The sequence below is a fragment of the Orcinus orca genome, chromosome 2 (genome assembly GCF_937001465.1).
Source record: "Orcinus orca chromosome 2, mOrcOrc1.1, whole genome shotgun sequence".
NCBI lineage: Eukaryota > Metazoa > Chordata > Mammalia > Artiodactyla > Delphinidae > Orcinus > Orcinus orca.
Window position 1 is genome coordinate 52175325 of NC_064560.1, and position 18213 is coordinate 52193537.

Below are 18213 nucleotides of genomic sequence, written 5' to 3' on the forward strand. Positions count from 1 at the left end.
TAGGTGGATATCAAAATGGCATTTTGAGCCCCGTTTCATCACCTTTCTCCCCTTGTTCCCTAATACAAATCTCACAGACGTGCATCTAGACCGGGGGTGTAACCTCTCCTGGTACCTGGGCTCCCCTATTGGTACCCAAGTTTGCCCGTCACCTGCTGCCTCTTGCCTGCAGTCAGCAGCCCCAGGCAAGCGTGAGGCCCCCAAGTGAGTACGAGGCAGCGATTCCTGAGAGTCAGAGAAAGCGGGAAGGGGACGTGACACTGACCTCGTAGATAAAGTACACTTTGGCCCCCACGTATATTCCCATGCGCACGACAGCTCGGACAGCAGCATTCATACCTGCAAAGGAATAGGGACAGTAGTTACTGAGGAGGCTGGGGAGAATCTAGTGATGCCATTTAACTAGCTGTGATGGTGGGAAAACCATGTAACCTCTCGGACGGCCCCTATGAAAAGTGGTCACAACACAAACCTCCAGGATTAGTGCAGGGAGAAGAGAAAAAAGTACAAGGCAGGGGCCAGCATGTTGTGGCCTAGTCCACAGATGAACAGAGCCTGGAGCACTGTTGGTTTAGAACATCGCTGTAAACACACTCAGAATATGAGCGACCTCAATTTGGTGTGAATTCGTAGGTTGATTCCATCCAATTGCAAAACAACACACAGGAGAGATGTTTGTTTATAGGTAGCCAATTTCAAAGAAAATAGGCCTGAAAAGGCCATTGGTCTGGGGAGGAGATGAAAAATTATTACCAGCTACTAGTGTAAAAGAAAGTAATTTAGTCAGTAGCCTTAAATATAAATCATGCAATTTTATTAAAAGAAAGATCCAATTAAACCAGTATACTATAAATAATACCTAATCAAGATAAATCTAGGCCATTTTCCACACTTCCCCAGAGGGCCTTGAAGGAAGTTAAAAGTGCAATGTATCCTTGTATAAAACAGCCACACCCCATTTTGCTTTCCACTGAAGCCCCATTTTGGGGCAGCCAACTGTGCGATGGACCATAAGTCTAGACCTACATGAACAGGTCAGGATTTCACATCTGTAAAACCCTGTATCATCATATCAGCTGATATGATATCATCATATCATCAGGAGAGCAGTGAGAAGGGAGGATCATTCCTCTCATTAGGGATGCAGCCCTGAGCCTCAGAATATGCAGCACCTGGGCATCCAGCCTAACTGCTCCTGGGCCAATAGTTCCAATCTGCCTCCTTCGTAAATTTAAATTTTGGGAACAAACTTCAGGACTAAAGGTGTTGGAGAACATGGACCATACAGTAAGTGGTACTTCTGGTAAGTAAATAAACAAATGAAGGCACCTTGGGTCCCAGGGAATATACTCCACAGACAAGGAGATTAAATTTGTATGTATTTGGATGGTAAACCTGCTCAGAGGATGGCTACAAATTTACAAATTACATTGAGCCAGTTTGGAAATCTGGAATGAGATCGTTGCCTCTGAAAGGTGACAATTTTGCAAGGCTACAGTGTTCACAGAGCCGGAAAAGCTGGAAATAAATCCATGTTAAATGTATATCTAACATCTACGCACAGGTAGACATTATGTATTTGGTAGTCTCACCACTTCACGTTCAAACCTAGTTTATTACACGAAGGATTTTAATGACCTACTGATTCATTGCTGGCTGTCTCTCATAACCTCAAACTCAGCATTTCAAGATGCAATAAATCATTTCACCTGCGTCATCTTCTCCTCCGTTTCCTGTATTCTCTCACTCAGATTAGCAAAACTTTTCACTCTCGTGCAAGCTGGATACTCCTGATACCCTCCACAGCTCCTTGCCCATAAAACTGATATTTCGGGCTTCCCTGGTGGTGCAGTGGTTGAGAGTCTGCTTGCTGATGTAGGGGACGCGGGTTCGTGCCCCGGTCCGGGAGGATCCCACATGCCGCGGAGCGGCTGGGCCCCTGAGCCATGGCCGCTGAGCGTTCGTGTCTGGAGCCTGTGCTCCGCAACGGGAGAGACCACAGCAGTGAGGGGCCCGCATACCACAAAAAAAAACAAACAAAAAAAAAACTGATATTTCCCTCCCCAAACTTCCCCTGAATCCACCATCTCCCTCTAACATTATTCACGTTATGGCCAGAATGAGTAAAGCAGCTTTTCCTCTTTTGTTATGATACAAGTAATTTATAAATATATTCTTCTTATTAAAAAAATTACATATGTCGGAAAAGGCAAAGCTGTGGAGACAGTAAAAAAAAAAAGTCAGTGGTCGTTGGGGGTTGGGGGGGATGAACAGGTGGGGCACAGAGGATTTTTAGTGCAGTGAAACTGCTCTGTATTACGTTATAATAATGGATACACCTCGTTATACATTTGTCCAAACCCATAGAACGGGCAACACCAAGAGTGAACCCTAAAATATCAACTATGGACTCTGGGTGAGGATGATGTGTCCATGTAGGGTCATCAGTTATAACAAATGCACCATCTGGTGGGGATGTTGATGGGGTGGGGGTGGGTCTGCCTGGGTGGGGGCAGAAGATAGAGGGGAATCTCTGGAACTTCGCCTCAGTTTTGCTCTAAAATCTAAAACTCTGAAAAACACGGTTAAAAAAACAAACACAGATGAGGCCGTGTCTTGCTTTCCCATGCCCGCCCCTTTGGAGCGCAGTGCATACACCCTGTAGACACACTCCCCTTGTGCTAGCTGTAATCTCACACACTTTTTTGAGATGTTTTCTATGGTAGCATCAGCATTCTCTTTCTCAAACTCAAAAACGCCCAGGTTCCTCCCTGGATTCCCCAGGGCCTGTGCTCATAAAACCAAGCTCTTCAGGTGAGATCTCCAGCCCCCCGGGCTCTTCCTACCTGCTCAGTCCCACCTGGATGCCCCATCTACACGTCAGGACTGCAGCTCCCCCAGAACTGCCACCACGTCCCGGAGGGGCCCTCGCTCAACCTCCAGGAGGGACGGGGCTCCTGCACCTCCAGGAAGGCTTCCCCACCGGCCTTTCCTCACCGGTCTTCACTACACCCACCTGGGCGACACACCTGCACCTCATGCAGGCAGCCTCAGCTCTCAGGCCTGAACCGAACGGATAAACGAGCTCCTCTCGGCCCCTTCCCACAGACCCCGCGATTCTAGGACTTTATTCTGTGGCCCCGGAATCGAGAGACTGACCACCAAACGCTGGAGCCCTACCAACCCTCCATCACCAGGACGCAAGCGCACGGGTTAACGCCGGCTCCCTGGCCCCCGCCCTCCCCCACGTGCTTCTGAAGACCTCATTTCTGGCGGGTGGGGGATGGGGACGCTTTCATAAAGGCATGAATAAAGAGGAGTTGGGGGATTTTAGAAAGTGCAAGTGGAGAAAAAATGGCAGAAGGAACGACAAGTGGGACACTATCCAGAGGTGACCCCAGGGGTCCCCGTGTGGAAGAAAAACATGCCCAGGGTGACCCCTGCCTGAAAGTTCTGACCACCTTCACAGCAGGCCTGGGGCCTGAACTCCTCCCCTGCCCCATGGGGTTGAGCTGGACTCACCTGGGAAAGCGGGTCGTCCCCTCGGGGCTGGTCCCCCCTCAGCCCGCAGCAGGCCTGGGGTGGGGGTGGGGTGGGGTCCCAGGTCAGAGAGGGTCCTGAGCACCGTACTTCTCCCAAGTTCCCCGGAGAGGAGGCTCCGCGCGTCTAAGCCTCACCGCCAACCCCCCAAGGCTTTTATACCAGGGTCGTTAAGGTAACTTGGCTACACCTGCTGCCTTTCCCGTGCAGCCCGGAGCTGGCCGCCTTCTGATTGGGGCCTGAGAGGAGCTGTGGTAACAGCTCAGTGGTAACCAGGGTAACCAGTGCTGAGTGCTCTGAGCACCTGAGCTGATGCTCCCAGAAAGCCTGCGGGGCCTGGGTCCTCCTGAGAGATGAGGAAGTCGGGCTCTAAGTGGATAAATTAACAGCCGAGGGAACAAAACTTGTAAAATGCAAAGCTGGAGTGTAAACCCTACTCTTCCTTTTATTTTAACTTAAAAGCCGTTATAATTCCCTCTAGTAGGAAGGAAACTTGGAGAAAACAATGCCCATGGGGCCCCAGTTCTTGTGTAATTGTTTGGGGAGGGGCCGGCTCTCCACTTGAATTTGGGAAGGACAGGACAGAGCTGCTATCTGGTGCTGGGCCCACAGGTGGGTGCCTTCAGGGAAGGGCCCAGGGGACAGAAGCCAAGGACACAGGAAAGGCCAATTTTCACCGACAGCCTCTTTGACACACGCAACTGGGATTCAGACATATGATTTGGGGTCTGAGGGCCTTGTGGGTGAGCAGTGCCGATTTTCTGGTTCTGTTGGATGCTGTCCTGTCCTGGACTGTCCACAGAGAGCACAGGGCACTCCAGCTGCTGTTTTCAATAAACGTTCAGACATAGTTGAGTTCCTTCCTTTTGTTTTTGGTTTTGTTTTGGCAGCCAGGCTCTGGAGTTCAAACAACTTCCATAATTGTTTCCATGGGAAACCATCATCCTGCCACCAAGAAAGAATCTTAGTATTTGGAAAGTATCCTCTTCATCACTTGCAAAAATTAAAATCCTCGTCCTCAGGGAATGTGCAGACTTGCTGTGGGAACCAAAAATAAACAAATCTTGAAAGAACCAAGGAGCAGCTAAGTGGAAAATGTGAGAAAATTACTTTAGTTGCGCTAGAAAGAAGAGACTTACTGTTTTCTTGATGTGACATATTCTCAAATAGGTTCTTACTAAAGCATCATGCACGTAAGATAATCATTAAGATAACTTCTTCCTTGAGGTCAGGGAGGCCGTGGACCCAAAGGTTTCCTGAGATTCTGTTCTGGTAACGTTTATTTATTTAAATTTATTTATTTATTTATTTTTGGCTGTGTTGGGTCTTCATTGCTGCAGGCGGGCTTTCCCTAGTTGCAGTGAGCGGGGCCTACTCTTCATTGCGGTGCGCGGGCTTCTCATTGCAGTGGCTTCTCTTGTTGTGGAGCATGGGCTTCAGTAGTTGTGGCAGGCGGGCTCAGTAGTTGTGGCTCACAGGCTGTAGAGTGCAGGCTTAGTAGTTGTGGCACACGGGCTTAGTTGTTCCACGGCATGTGGGATCTTCCTGGACCAGGGCTCAAACCTGTGTCCCCTGCACTGGCAGGCGGATTCTTTTTTTTTTAACATCTTTATTGGAGTATAATTGCTTTACACTCTTGTGTTAGTTTCTGCTGTATAACAAAGTGAATCAGCTATATGCATATGTATATCCCCATATCCCCTCACTCTTGCGTCTCCCTCCCACCCTCCTTATCCCACCCCTCTAGGTGGTCGCAAAGCACTGAGCTGATCTCCCTGTGCTATGCAGCTGCTTCCCACTAGCTATCTATTCTACATTTGGTAGTATATATATGTCCATGCTACTCTCTCACTTCGTCTCAGCTTACCCTTACCCCTCCCTGTGTCCTCAAGTCCATGCTCTATGTCTGTGTCTTTATTCCTGTCCTCGCAGGCGGATTCTTAATCACTGCGCCACCAGGGAAGTCCCTCTGATAAAATTTAAACTTCAAGTAATTTGTTAAAAACAAGGACTGTGTTGATTCCAATAAAATAACTAGGGCTTTGTTTTACTTCCTATGTGGTCTGAAGAGTCTAATTAAACCTCCTTACTTAGCCCTTTATGACCGTGTGGAGCTGTTTCCCCTGCATATTTCTCAGTGCCCATAACCACTCCCTGCCTAATTTCAATATTTAAATTCCCTTTTGAAAAATAAGATCTGGTGCTTAATCCTCTTACTGGTTTCTCCCTGGCTATATGGAGTTTTCACCTTTGTACCAAAGCGAGGATGTTAGCATAGGTCAGAAAACAAACTTAAAGCTCACCTTATCTTGCTCTTGCTACTGACGTTCTCCATAAAGCTTCCTTGTTTAATAATTCAGGTGTGGGAGGGGAAAAAACGTCCTCAGGAGAAAGTGTCGGGATGCTGGATCCCCTGTGAGTCAGTTACCAACCGGGGGTTTCTCATCATCCTGCAGTGTCCAAATCACCGAGTCTTGTCTTAGATATCAGTGACATAAATCTCTGAGCGGGTTCAATCATTCATTTATTCATCCATCCGTCCATCCAGGACACACGGATGGGGTGTCTCTTCTCTGCTGGCACTGCCGGGCGATGCAGTGACAAAAGAGGGGAAGGTCGTGGCCCTGGTGGGGCTTGTTGCATCCGGTAAACAACACACAACACACACACACATTTCACCCAGAGGTGGAGGAGAAAGAAGGAAAGCAGAGCAGGGCTGGGGGTTGCCATGGGGGTGTGCAGAGGGGCAGCAGCCGCCTTGAGACGTGCCATTTGGGAGAGAATGGAAGACGGTGATGGAGGCTGGCCAAGTGGCCATCTGGACGTCTGGGAAGGAGGACCACAGCAGGCCCAGGGCCACTGCAGGCACCAGACCACTGCCAGAGGTCCCCTGCATGGCCCCTGACTGTGACATGAACACGCAGGAGGGACCGTCTGAACCTGAGCGCCTCACACACCCCTCCCTCTAGACCCCCATCCACTGGGATCCCCACCGACCACACCAACACGCACTGGGGCAGACGCACGCTGGATTTCAAAGGCTCAAGATGGAAAAAAGAATGTGAAACAGCTTATTAATCACCTTTGTATTGACAAGGGGTTGAAACATTGGACTGAATAAAACAGAGGCTTAAATTAATTTCACCTGTTTCTGTTACATTTCCAAACGTGGTGACTAGTTTAAAATTACACAATCACACGTAAGCCTCATCTCTGCCATTTCTCTCCATCTTGAACCTGCTTTTAACCCCCAACAACGCATGTCTACCTTGCCACACCTACCAGCGCGAAGCGATGCATATTCCATCCGGGATCCTAATGCAGCTCATTCCCTGTGATGATTCTCCACTGGTTTTCCCACTATTCACTGGTATGAACATTGTGTCAAGAATGTCCTTCTGCCAGCCTGCCTGTCCCCACCTGGGCTCCTCGCTCGGCCTTTCTTCCTGCTGCGTGGACCAGCTCCAGCCTGAGGCTCCACTGACACAGCCCACCCCCAGCTCACCCTCCACGGCCCAGTCCGGCTCCTCAGGACACTGGGGCCCCCTCCACAGCGCTCCCCTCCTCTCTCCACAAAGCCGCCCTCATCAGAAGCAGCTGGCACCCAGGTGGCTTCCAGGTCACACGAGGTAAATCCAAAGTCCTCCCCGTGGCCCCCCCTGGCCCCGCCCCCCACACTGGCCCAGCCGCTCTCTCCCAGCCCTGCCTGCTCCTGGCTATTTCCTGCTGGTCATTCCTTCCCCCTCCCATGGCAGGTGGGGGGGCCGTCCGTGGGAGAAGGGGCTCCACCGTCAGCCTAAGGCAGGCCGAGGAGGCCGTCACTCATCTGGGGGACGATTTAACGAGAGAGAAAACAAAGCCTGAGAATATTCAACCAGAGCTGAAAAAATAAGGAGGGATGGCAGCTCGAGGTCCCCCTGGCCAGCCTTCAACACTTGTAATCAAAAGAACCCTGGCCCGACCACTTGCTCACACCCTTACACAAGAGGCCTCCATTCACTGATCTCCCCGTCAGAATCCTCACCATAAAACCATCACAGGAAACATCAGATGGTCTGAACCGCCACCTGGACCCAGGACTCCAGCGAGGTCCTCGGCCGACCACAGGGACCCGTCGCTGCGGGTGTGACTGTCAGGCCTTCCCTGGACCCACAGAATTAGAACCTACATCTCAGCCAGATCCTCAGGCAGCTGTCTGCATCCAGGATAAAGAAGGAAGCTGAGGGCCCTCGGGGGCAGCGGGGCCTCCCTGGGCCTGAGCAGTGCTGCCTTTTCTCTCCAGCAGGTCCTGCTTGAGACTCAAGGTTGTCTTAGGGGCAGGGGAAGGGGGGGAAGGGGAAGGGGAGAAAAAAAGAGGGGGGAGAAGACAGGGATTGTGTGATTCCACTTCGTGTTGCAAACCAACAATCGCTGGCCCTGTCCCACCAGGACTGGAGAGCAGAGCCAGACCCTGTAAGGAAGTCCCTTCATGCTCAGGATGCCGCTCGGCCACACACTATGCTGCCTCTTGTCCTGACAGCACAACGTCTGTGATTCCCAACACCCTAAGCGTGTGGTGGTGAAGACGTGTGGAAGAGAGGGTGGGAGGAAACTGGGGCCCCGGAAGATGCTTTCTCACAAATAAAATACACCACCATACAGAGCTCGCTGCAAAGAATAACTCGAAAAGGTGACTCCGCTCTTTTCTTAACATAAAGCCATCTGTTCTTTACGCAAAGACACCTTCCAACATGATTGCAGTCACGGCGGGTATACATCTGTGCCCTTATGTCTGCCTGTAACATGTCACTACCCTATCCCCATATTTCTACTGTAACTGCTCCTGGCACCCCATCAGATCCGTGTTCACACAGCCCCAATTCTCCCGGATAAAAGGTTTGAGTCCTGTATCAAAGCTTTCAGTTTTCTGGAACCGAGGGGGAAAACATGCTTTTTTGGAAAGATGACAAAATATCTAGTTTCTAAAGGTCATCTAAGTGTGTCACACAACGCTATTTGCACTCCTAGAAAAGGGTGCAATTGCATGGATTTTCCACGGTACCCATGGGGTGAACACTAACATTCTAGTGCACGGCCTCCTGGACCCAATAATTTTTGCTAAATTAATGATTACATTGTCAGTGGGAAAGTTCCCATTACAGAATGTAAGCGCTCAGAGCCAGGGCAGGAAGGGCCCCAGAGCTGTGTGAGGTGAGATGCCCACTGTTCTCATCTTACTGGGCTCTCAGGCCCTCAAAGTTTTGGGTGGGCATGGAAGGAACCCACCCAAGCAGGGCCCAGATGCTGTGTTCAAGAAACACGTGTTCAGGGGAGAACCAACCAGCACCCAGCTCTGGTTGACTAGTACTTCACATTTCTGAGGATGGTTTTTAAGTTCTTATCTTGAGACATTAGTTGTTCCCAGATACAGCTCTGCAGATAAAAGAGTGCTTTTGTGTGGGAGTTCCCTGGTGGCCTAGTGGTTAGGATTCCAGGCTTTCACTGCCCTGGCCCGGGTTCAATCCCTGCTCGGGGAACTGAGATCCTGCAAGCCACTCGGCAGAGCCAAAAAAAAAAAAAAAAGAGTGCTTTTGATTAGTGAAGGTTTAATTCATTAAAATGACTTCATGAGAGAGCTTCCCTGGTGGCACAGTGGTTAAAAACCCACCTGCCAATGCAGGGGACACGGGTTCGAGCCCTGGTCCGGGAAGATCCCACATGCCGCGGAACAACAAAGCCCGAGCGCCACAACCATTGAAGCCCATGCGCTTAGAGCCTGTGCTCCACAACAAGAGAAGCCACTGCAATGAGAAGCCCGCGCACCGTAACGAAGAGTAGCCCCCGCTCGCTGCAACTAGAGAAAGCCCACGCACAGCAACAAAGACCCAATTCAACCAAAAGTAAATAATAAGTTAATTAATTTTTATAAAGCATATTAAAAAAAAAGACTTCATGAGAAAAGACAGCCAGAACATCTAGTCGCCCACCATTTCGCAGAAGGAAGTGGTCCACACTCGGTGAGATCCCAGGAGGGAGACATTCAGCAAACATCTGGGTACCTGCCGAGTGCCCCGTACTGTTCTGAGGCACACCCTGGTGAATGGACATATGTCCTGGGCCACCCCTTCTCACTGCAGCCCGTAGCCTGGCCAGTTCATCTCAAAGCTCACTTGCTCGTGCGTGAAGCAGATGAGCCACTGTGTGGAAGCATTAGTGCCTACTGCTAAGCAAATGTTCACTCGATGTTAGTCACTCTTTTTTTTTTAATTTTATTGGAGTATAGTTGATTTACAATGTTGTGTTAGTTTCAGGTGTACAGAAAAGTGTATCAGTTATACATATACATATATCCATTCTTTTTCAGATTCTTTTTCCCATCTAGGTTATTACAGAGTATTGAGTAGAGTTCCCTGTGCTATACAGCAGGTTCCTGTTGGTTCTCTATTTTATATATAGTAGTGTGTTAATCCCAAACTCCTAATTTATCCCTCCCCCCGCCTCCACGTTTCCCCTTTGGTCACCATAAGTTTGTTTTCTAAATCTGAGTCTATTTCTGTGTTGCAAATAAGTTTATTTATGTCATTTTTAAAAAAAAATTAATTCCACATATGAGTGATATCATATGATATTTATCTTTTTCTGTCTGACTGTACTTAGTATGATACTCTCTAGGTCCATCCATGTTGCTGCAAATGGCATTATTTCATTCTTTTCTATGGCTAATTCTTCCTATTAGCGGAAAGGCTTATACAGACTCCATCTATATGAGCTTTCTGCAAACAATGTCTTCATGCTTACTTTGCCACAGGCCAAACAGGACTCAGCTTTCCTGTTCAGTCTACCCTCTGGGTCCATTTCTGTGCATTCTCAGCTGCACCAGGCCCTCCAGAAGCCCTCAATTTGTGTCTAAGGCAATGAGTCATTTTTGGCGTATGACATAGTGTTGCTTGGGGGTGGATACCTAGTCATGGTAAGTCTGTCCAGTGACCTGGAACTTATTTTTAGTTAAAGTGAAAATCAATTTAAACTTGCAGACATTCCTTGTGACAATGGAAGCAACCCAAAGAATGAAAAAAACAATAATTAGTCTTAGAAATAGTCTTCCCTAATGGCCAGGGCTGGGGGATTCAGGAATATAGCTGGGGGATTTTCATTTTGTTCAATAATCATATTATACAAATTCCACTGGAAAACAAGCATTTCATCACTTTGGTATCAGGTGTTACATCAATTTAGCCACCCCAATGCTCTTACTGTACAAACGCGTTTTCTGTTATCAAAACTGTGTAAAAATCATCTGTATAATCTATGTAATATTTTCCATTTCTTTTGACTAGTAAGTAGGGTAGCTATTGTCTCATGTTTAAATATCTATCTGAAATTTTAGGTTCCTTATTTTAGATGATTATAATTTACCTCTTCATTAACTTAGTGAAGAAATCATTAAGGCATTTTATACCAATTAAATAGTTTATGTATTTTTAGTATGAGGAATTTCACACAGTGGTCCTGTTTTCCAATGTAATTTGTAAAGCACAATCTTAAATTCCACTTGAGTTTTTAAAAAATTTTAAGGTTTTTGTCTCTAATTTGATAAAAAAAATATTTGATTTGGGGCAAATTATTTAAATACTTCTTGATTTTTTTAATCTGAAAAATGGAAAGAAAATGCCACCCGCCTTACCAAATAAAGTTCTGGTGTTGCGAAAAAACATCATCTGCATAATTTTGAGCAAACCAGGCTTTGCTCCTCTGAGTATTAATTAGTTGTTACAACTGTAAAAGCAGGGCTTACTGGAAAGTGTTTGGGGTTGAGACCTCACAGAATTTCATTTAAATCCTACCATGGGCCACCTATGAGCCTGCCACCTTAATGAGATTACTTCTCTCCCCTTGAGCCTCTCTCGTCACCTCTGAAATGAAGATGTGTGTGTCTTGGAGCCAGGTAATCAGGCCTGGAGATAAGAACAATAAAGCTCCTAGAACATCAAGTGAGCTCAATAACTAGAAGCTATAGTCATCTCAACATGAAATTTTACCGTAATTTCACATCTGATTAGAAAACTATGCTGAAATTAAGACTTGTGATTATTCTCCTTGGTCTTTATTAGCTGTGAGCAAAACTCTCTTATCCCAGGGAAAATCAAGCACTGATACCATTTAGAGTCAAGATAAGACGGTAAAAGGATATGGGTATAAATGACAGCATCTCTAGGAATAACCTCCTCCAAGGGGCTGTAAGTCTGCTGCTGCCTGCCGAGACTGGCCCCTGGGTGCACATCTTAAGGTGAACTTTCTTGGAAAGAAATGCATTCAACTGTTCAGTCAGGTCTCAGGTAGGATCAAAAGAGGAGGTGGCTCTTGGCATGAAGTCCAAGAAGAACTGGAGACTACAGCCTCAGCTCTGCCTGAGGGAAAATGCCCAGATGCCCGGCCATGGTCGGCTCTCCAGGGACGGCCCAGATGTGTCAGTTCAGAGCATTAGGCGATCTCCCATCAACCTGACAATACACTGACCAAGCCACATTCTCATATAATTTTGATTCTCAAAGTATCTTTTCCACTGACAAGAAGAGATGTGGACTTACTGACCTCTATTATTCATAACTGCTCGCAAGCTGCAGAGATAAGTAGCAGGTAAGTATCAGTAGCAGAAAAAATGCTGGTTCTGTCTATTGCATCATTACCTCAGTTGCCTTTGCACCAGCTACCAGGTAGTTGAGAAGACTTTTGGACAGGAACTCAAAAGAGTGACCTATATTTTTTTCAACAGACAGAGCACCTTAATTCTAAAATGACCTTGAAACTCTGACCTTGAAGCCTGGAGGGTTAAGAGACCAGTTCCTCTTCCTGTGCCAACAATTTATTCTCTTTCCAAGACCGGGGTAAGAGTCACTCAAGATGCTTCCTAATTTGGGCTAGCCCACTTCTCCAGAGGCACGTGCTTTTGAAGCCCTTTGACAGGGAAGCCTCTCTCAGCCCCACCCCGACCCCGCCAGACCCCATCGGCACATCATTTAAGTAACTTGGGCGATGTCATCTATTTCACTCTGCCACTTCCTCAACCCCAGCCTTGTTTATATCACAACATTTTCTCTCTTCAATGTTTATACCAGGGGCCACACTTTACTAGAATACCAAATTAGACCAGCCCTGCCTCGCGCTGACGCAAAGGCAGGCTTGTAGGGTTTCGACAGTGACTGATGTCGCGAGCGCCACCTTCAGTAGGACAGGGAGGGGCTTCCAAGGGACCCACGTGCCGGGGACCCCCACGTCTCCTGCCCACCGCAGGCTGGGTGCCCAGGGTCGAGGGCGCGGGGCGCACGGGCGGTGACTGGCCAGGCATCACTTACGCGCCCGCGGCGGGCGGGTCTGCAGCCTTAGCGCCCCACCTGCCGCACCCCCCCCAGGCCCCGCCCGGCTCAAGGGCGAAGGGAAGGTCACGGGCAGGGTGGGCGGCAGGCGAGGGCGCCGGGCCCAACACTTAAGCATCCCTGCACCGTGTGTGGTGAAAATGAGGCATCAGGGCCTTTCAACTCATCCGGGACGGGAGGAAGAAGGTAAAATAAAAACCAAAACCTAGCTCGAGAGGCGTCTCCGGCCTGCGATCCTCGGGCTCCGAGGACGCAGCCGCCTGAGCACAGCCCTGCTACTTTCTAGCGGTTGAGTCGCCCCACCCAGGTATTCACCGGGATCAGGAAACCCCAGCGTCTGGGAACCCCTGCGTCCCCATGTGCGCCCAGCGCTAGGGACCCGGGGCACGTTCTGTGTCACCCTCGCTTTACATTGAAATATTCTCTCCGTGTGTCCGTGGGCACCGAGCCTGGGTCCCCTTCTCCCCGAAATCAGCTTCCACGCTTGGGGGTGGGGGGCGGTTGCTGGAGTCCGCACTTGCGGGGCTGGTGACGCCCCGGAGTCCCCGCTTCCTGTTCCTTCCCATCCAGGGGAGGCTGGCGGGGAGGGCCCAGTGACCCGTTTCAGCTTTCAGTTTGGTGACGAGCCGGAAGGGGACAAGAGATTAGAGCGGAGGAGAACCGTTTTTAAAATTTCCCAGCGGAAACGCGAGGTGGTACCGGGCCGCCGGGCAACCCCGGGCAGGGACCCCCGTGCGTCCCCCGCCGCGTCCCGCCGGACAGCAGCGGGGACGCCGCCCGCGCGGCGCGGGGATCGCGAGGCTGCCGACGCGTCGCAGGGACCCAGCGGATTTTTCCAAGACATTGGGGGTAGGGAGTGGGTGACGGAGCTGGGGAGGGAGCCGCGGCATCGGAAGTGGCCGCGCTGTAGCCAAGCTTTGGAGGGGCGTCCGGCTTCATCCTACGACTCGGAAGAGAAATGACCACCGAGCGCGGTCCAGGCGGCCCCGTAGCCAGTCGCAATTTAAAAAATAAACATGAAGGTGGAAAACTGACCTTCCTGGTAAGGGATCCTACTGCCATAGCCCTCCCTCCGCCCCCCCACCGACTCCGCAGTGACTCCTTCTGAGGCTGCACGGCCCGCACCCGCTCCCGCCACAGGAAGGTACCCCCGAGGTTCCTGGGCGCGGGGCTTCTCCCCCACCCTTCTCTTATCCCCGGTACCCGCTCTCCTCCTCTCTTCTTTGCTTCCCCCATCTCTTCTCCCTGGAGCCTCATCCTTTCTCTCTGGTCCCTGCTCCCCATCCTTTCTCCCAGGTACCCCCATCCTTTCTCCCAGGTACCCCCATCCTTTCTCCCGGTTACCCCCACATCCCTTCTCCCTAGTCCCCTCCCTTCGCCTCCGGCCCGGGATCCGGGGAGGCGGTGGCGCACCTTGGGCATCCCCGCCGCTGGTCAGCACGCCTATGGCTTTGCCGGCCCCGGAGAGTTGCTCCAGGAACTTTCGGAAGGAGCCCTTGGGGTTCGGGGAGACGTCGTGGTCGCCCATGGCGAGCAGGCCGGAGATCGCGCTCGGGAGGGTGCTCAGCAGGCACTGCGCCCCTCCCGCGCCGCCGCCACTGGAACCGCCGGCCCCGCCCGCGCGGCGCGCGCCAATGGGCGGCCAAGGGCGGGCTCAGGGGCGCGGGTAGGCGGGGCAGGCGGGACTGGGGGCGCCAGCTTTCAGGGAGCCGCGCGGGCCAGGGAGCTTGGCCTGGAGGGAGCACCACTTGCATCGCAGGTGGGAGGAGCGTTACGAGCCGGAAGCACCTCAGAGGGAAGGAGAAGCACCGCAGGTGGGTGGGGAAATCACCGCAGGTGGGCGGAGCATCCCTGGTGGGGGAGGGGAAAGCACCCTAGGAGGGTGTGCAGCGAAGGTGGGAGGAGCATCGAGAGGGGGAAGCGCGGCAGGCGGGGGAAAGCACAGCAGCTAGGTGGTAGCATCTTTGGGGAGCGCAGCAGGTGGGGGGAGTAGGAGGAAGGCGGGGCGCTACAGGTGGGCTGGATCACCGTAGTTGTGGGAGCGTGGCAGCATCAAGCGCGGGGAGCGCAGTAAACGGGGCGGGGGGAGGTTGTGCGGAGCGCCGCAGGTGGGAGCGCCGGGCCCGCGGCAGTTGGGGGGACCGAACCGTCGCAGGCGCACGCACGTTCCCGCAAGATTCCTTCTGGGGGCGGCATTCGGAGCCGCGGGCACCCCAGCTTTTCCTCAGGCCTGAGGTGAGGGAGGAAGGACACACCAGCGGATCCTCCAGTCGGTGGGCGAACGTGGGCGTCGCTGGCTGGCGACGACGAAGCGCCGGTTCCGTCCCCAGAGAGGCTCTGGCCGCATGAGGAGGAGAAGGAACGTGGTCGTAGAGGACGCGCGGGGACCCTGGCGACCCCTGGCGCCAGGCCGGGTGCTGAGAATGGAAGGGGCGGGAGAAGGGCAGGAAAGTCCTGGCGGAGCGATAAGACCCGAGTGCTTGCGAAGGAAACCGCGATGTCCTGTGTCGCCAGCCAGATGCTCGCAGCTCCGCTGGGAGCTCCGGGACTGAGGCGCTCACGTCCAGTCCGTTGGGTGATGGATGAACAAGAAGCCAACTCTTCCGGGAGCTTAATCTAGGCTGGTTTCCAGCCGCGGATGTGCGGACGGATGCTTCCTCGGGCGCAGTCTTGCGGCGCACACAGCGCTGAGCTTGGGGTAGGGTCATCCCCAGGAAGGAGTTTCATAAGCAGCCGCATCAGCAGTTCCTGGTGGGGACGGCACAGTATCCCCTACGACCTGCGCGACGGATGTGCGTCAGGTGGATACAGAGGGGAAATAGGTTAAGTCAAGGCTGTCCCGTCCACCCGGAGCAGCCTGTGGTCGGCTGACAGCTGTTTACTGCGGGCCACCCTGGACAGAGGAGGGGGAGGGGTGCGCGCACTTAAGCCGGGCTCTTTCTTGCCTTATCCTCCTGTTCATCCCTCTGAGCATCAAAAATGTATTGCAATAGATGAACAAATACCTGTTGTGGACAAGGCCAGAGATCTGATCTCTGCCCTGGGCCGGAGGTAATGGAGCAACTTCTAAACACCCGTGGTCATCTGAATCGCCTGGCCTGGTTTTTCCCTCTCCACCAGAACCACGGAAGTCCAGTTTCTGGGAGTGCTGCCAGAAAAGGTGTATTTTTAACAAGTTCCAACGCATTCTGATGACTGCAGAACCTGAGAGCACCTGTTCTAACGGGTTGAGCCTGAGCGAGTGATGCTGAGAAGATACTGGGCATCTTGAAGGTGTCCCCAGGGTGCCCTTCACTCTCCCGGTGCAGGAGAGTGGCGCCAGGCTGTGCAGCTCCGCCTAGAGGTGTCCCCGGCCCAGGATTTGTGCTGTAGAATCATCCATCCCTTTCTAGGGCATTCTACACTTTCCAAAGTTGGTGCACATTGAATTTTATTTTAGCCAAAAGGCCTTTATCTTCTTATAAAATTGATATTTTTGTAATTTAGAGGATTGGCCATTTGTCATCGAGTTGTCTGTCATATGGAAAACAATAGATACAAACTAAGAGTCCAAATAATGGGTTAAGTAAATTTTGATACAAATATATGAGTAGTTTTCTATTGCTGGTATGGTTATGAAGATAAATATCCATTTGCATGGAAGTATATTCAGGATATATTAATAAATGAAGAAGCAGGGTCAGAAATACCTTGAACCTGTGTGTGTGTGTGTGCGCGCGCATGTGCGCATAAATTAAGATGTAAATAAATTTAGATATTTTAATTTCCTTTCTTCTTATTATTATAGGTATTGTCTTTTTCTCCAATGAACAAGTATTGTTTTTGGAATAAAATATTATACTTCATTAAAAACAATAAAATTTAGAGTTGTCAGACCGCCACGGTTATGTCTGTTTTGCAAAAGCTGAGGTGGCATTGTGGTTCAGACAGGTAATTCCTTATTCTTTCCAGTTAGGCCCATGAGCTCTGACCCATCGCTCAGTCTATCAGGGTGTAAAATACAGATGGCTGCAGCAGCTATGGAAAGACGTGGCCATCTCTCCCTTCTTTTTCTTTTGCAGTACATGTATTTTAGTAGTTCTTCAACTGGTGGTGGGGTTGTTTGTTTGTTTGTTTTAACTTTGGCCTTAGAAGAGGCTTCTCTGATACAAGAGGGAGAATTGCAAGGCATGTGGAGGGTACAGCTTACCTCCAGCAGGACATGCCACGTGCCTTAGTTCTCCATTGCTGCCTAAAAAATTACCCCGAGCTTTTGTGGCTTATATGAGCACCCATTTACATCACAGGAATATCGTCCCAGGGCTTTGCTGGACGCTCTGCTCCTTGTCTCAGAAGCTGCAACAAGGTATCCGCCAGGGTCCAAAGTCTCATCTGATCCCTCATCTTGGCAGTTTCCTTCCGTCCCAAGCCCTGAGCTGACTTTGAGCTAATCTACAACCACAGCTCCATAACCATCTTCCCTTTTCCTGGTGCCTCATCTTCGCTGTCCTTCTTCCCTAGACTTTACAAAGCCCAAGAACAAATGCAACCACTTGCTAAACAAGGAAACGCCGCCTTCAACTCCCCCCATCCGCCAGTTGTCTTTCAGTGTCTTTGTCCAAACTGAGAAATAATTCTGCTTTATATCTAGCAGCTACACTTTAAATTATATATTAAAAAGTTGGATGCCCTCCAAGACCTTGACGCAGAATCATGTTGTCCTGAACCAATTAAAGTCAATATTTAAACACTTTCCAAAAAGAATGGAAAGAAAGCCCGTCTCATTATTTCTGCAAAGTAGGTGGCCATTAAAAGTTTTAACCCCTCCAGGAAATGTCATCGGTGATGTGCACTGGACCCTCTCACAGCACAACTATTTCCTTCTCCTGTGTTGGTGAAAGTTGATTAACGGAGACTTCCTCAAAATTCCAACACTTCTCTCGTAACAGGAGAGCACAGGTGCTGATAAGGCAGAAGAAACTGACCTGCTCTTTCAGAGGAACTTCCGTAATTGTGGTTATTTCAGAAGACAGAGGATAGGAGAGAGGACTGTCTGTTGAAAAATGAGTTATACAGGAATTTCCCAGTTAGGAAAGGAAATTATGATGATTTTAGCAGTGTGCCATGTGATGGTTAATTTTATGTGTCAACTAGGCTGGATCACGGGTGCCCAGATAGCTGGCAAAACATTGTCTCTGGATGGGATGGTGAGGATGTTTCCAATGAGATTAACATTTGAATCAGTGAATTGAGTGAAGCAGATCCCCTCCCTGACATGGAGGTGTGAGGCTCAGCCGGCCTGCTGAGGGCCTGAGGAAGGGTGAATTTGTCCTCTTTCTCT

The 18213-nt window shown here is 50.4% G+C and overlaps 1 protein-coding gene across 2 annotated transcripts in view; it reads right to left on the reverse strand.

Moving 5' to 3' along the window:
• PFKP (phosphofructokinase, platelet) overlaps positions 1-14575 on the reverse strand; it is a 238214-nt gene extending 223639 nt beyond the window's left edge. The window contains exons 1-2 of one of the 2 annotated variants that reach the window (XM_049705461.1): positions 14307-14575; positions 266-339 (exon numbers count right to left, since the gene is read on the reverse strand). Coding sequence is in view for 1 of the 2 variants with exons in the window: in XM_049705462.1 (XP_049561419.1) it covers positions 266-339; positions 14307-14421 (189 nt within the window). In the remaining variant the exon portion in view is untranslated. The remainder of the gene's footprint in view (positions 1-265; positions 340-14306) is intronic. The other variant, XM_049705462.1, reaches the window with a different exon arrangement.
• Between the last annotated feature and the right edge of the window lie 3638 nt (positions 14576-18213).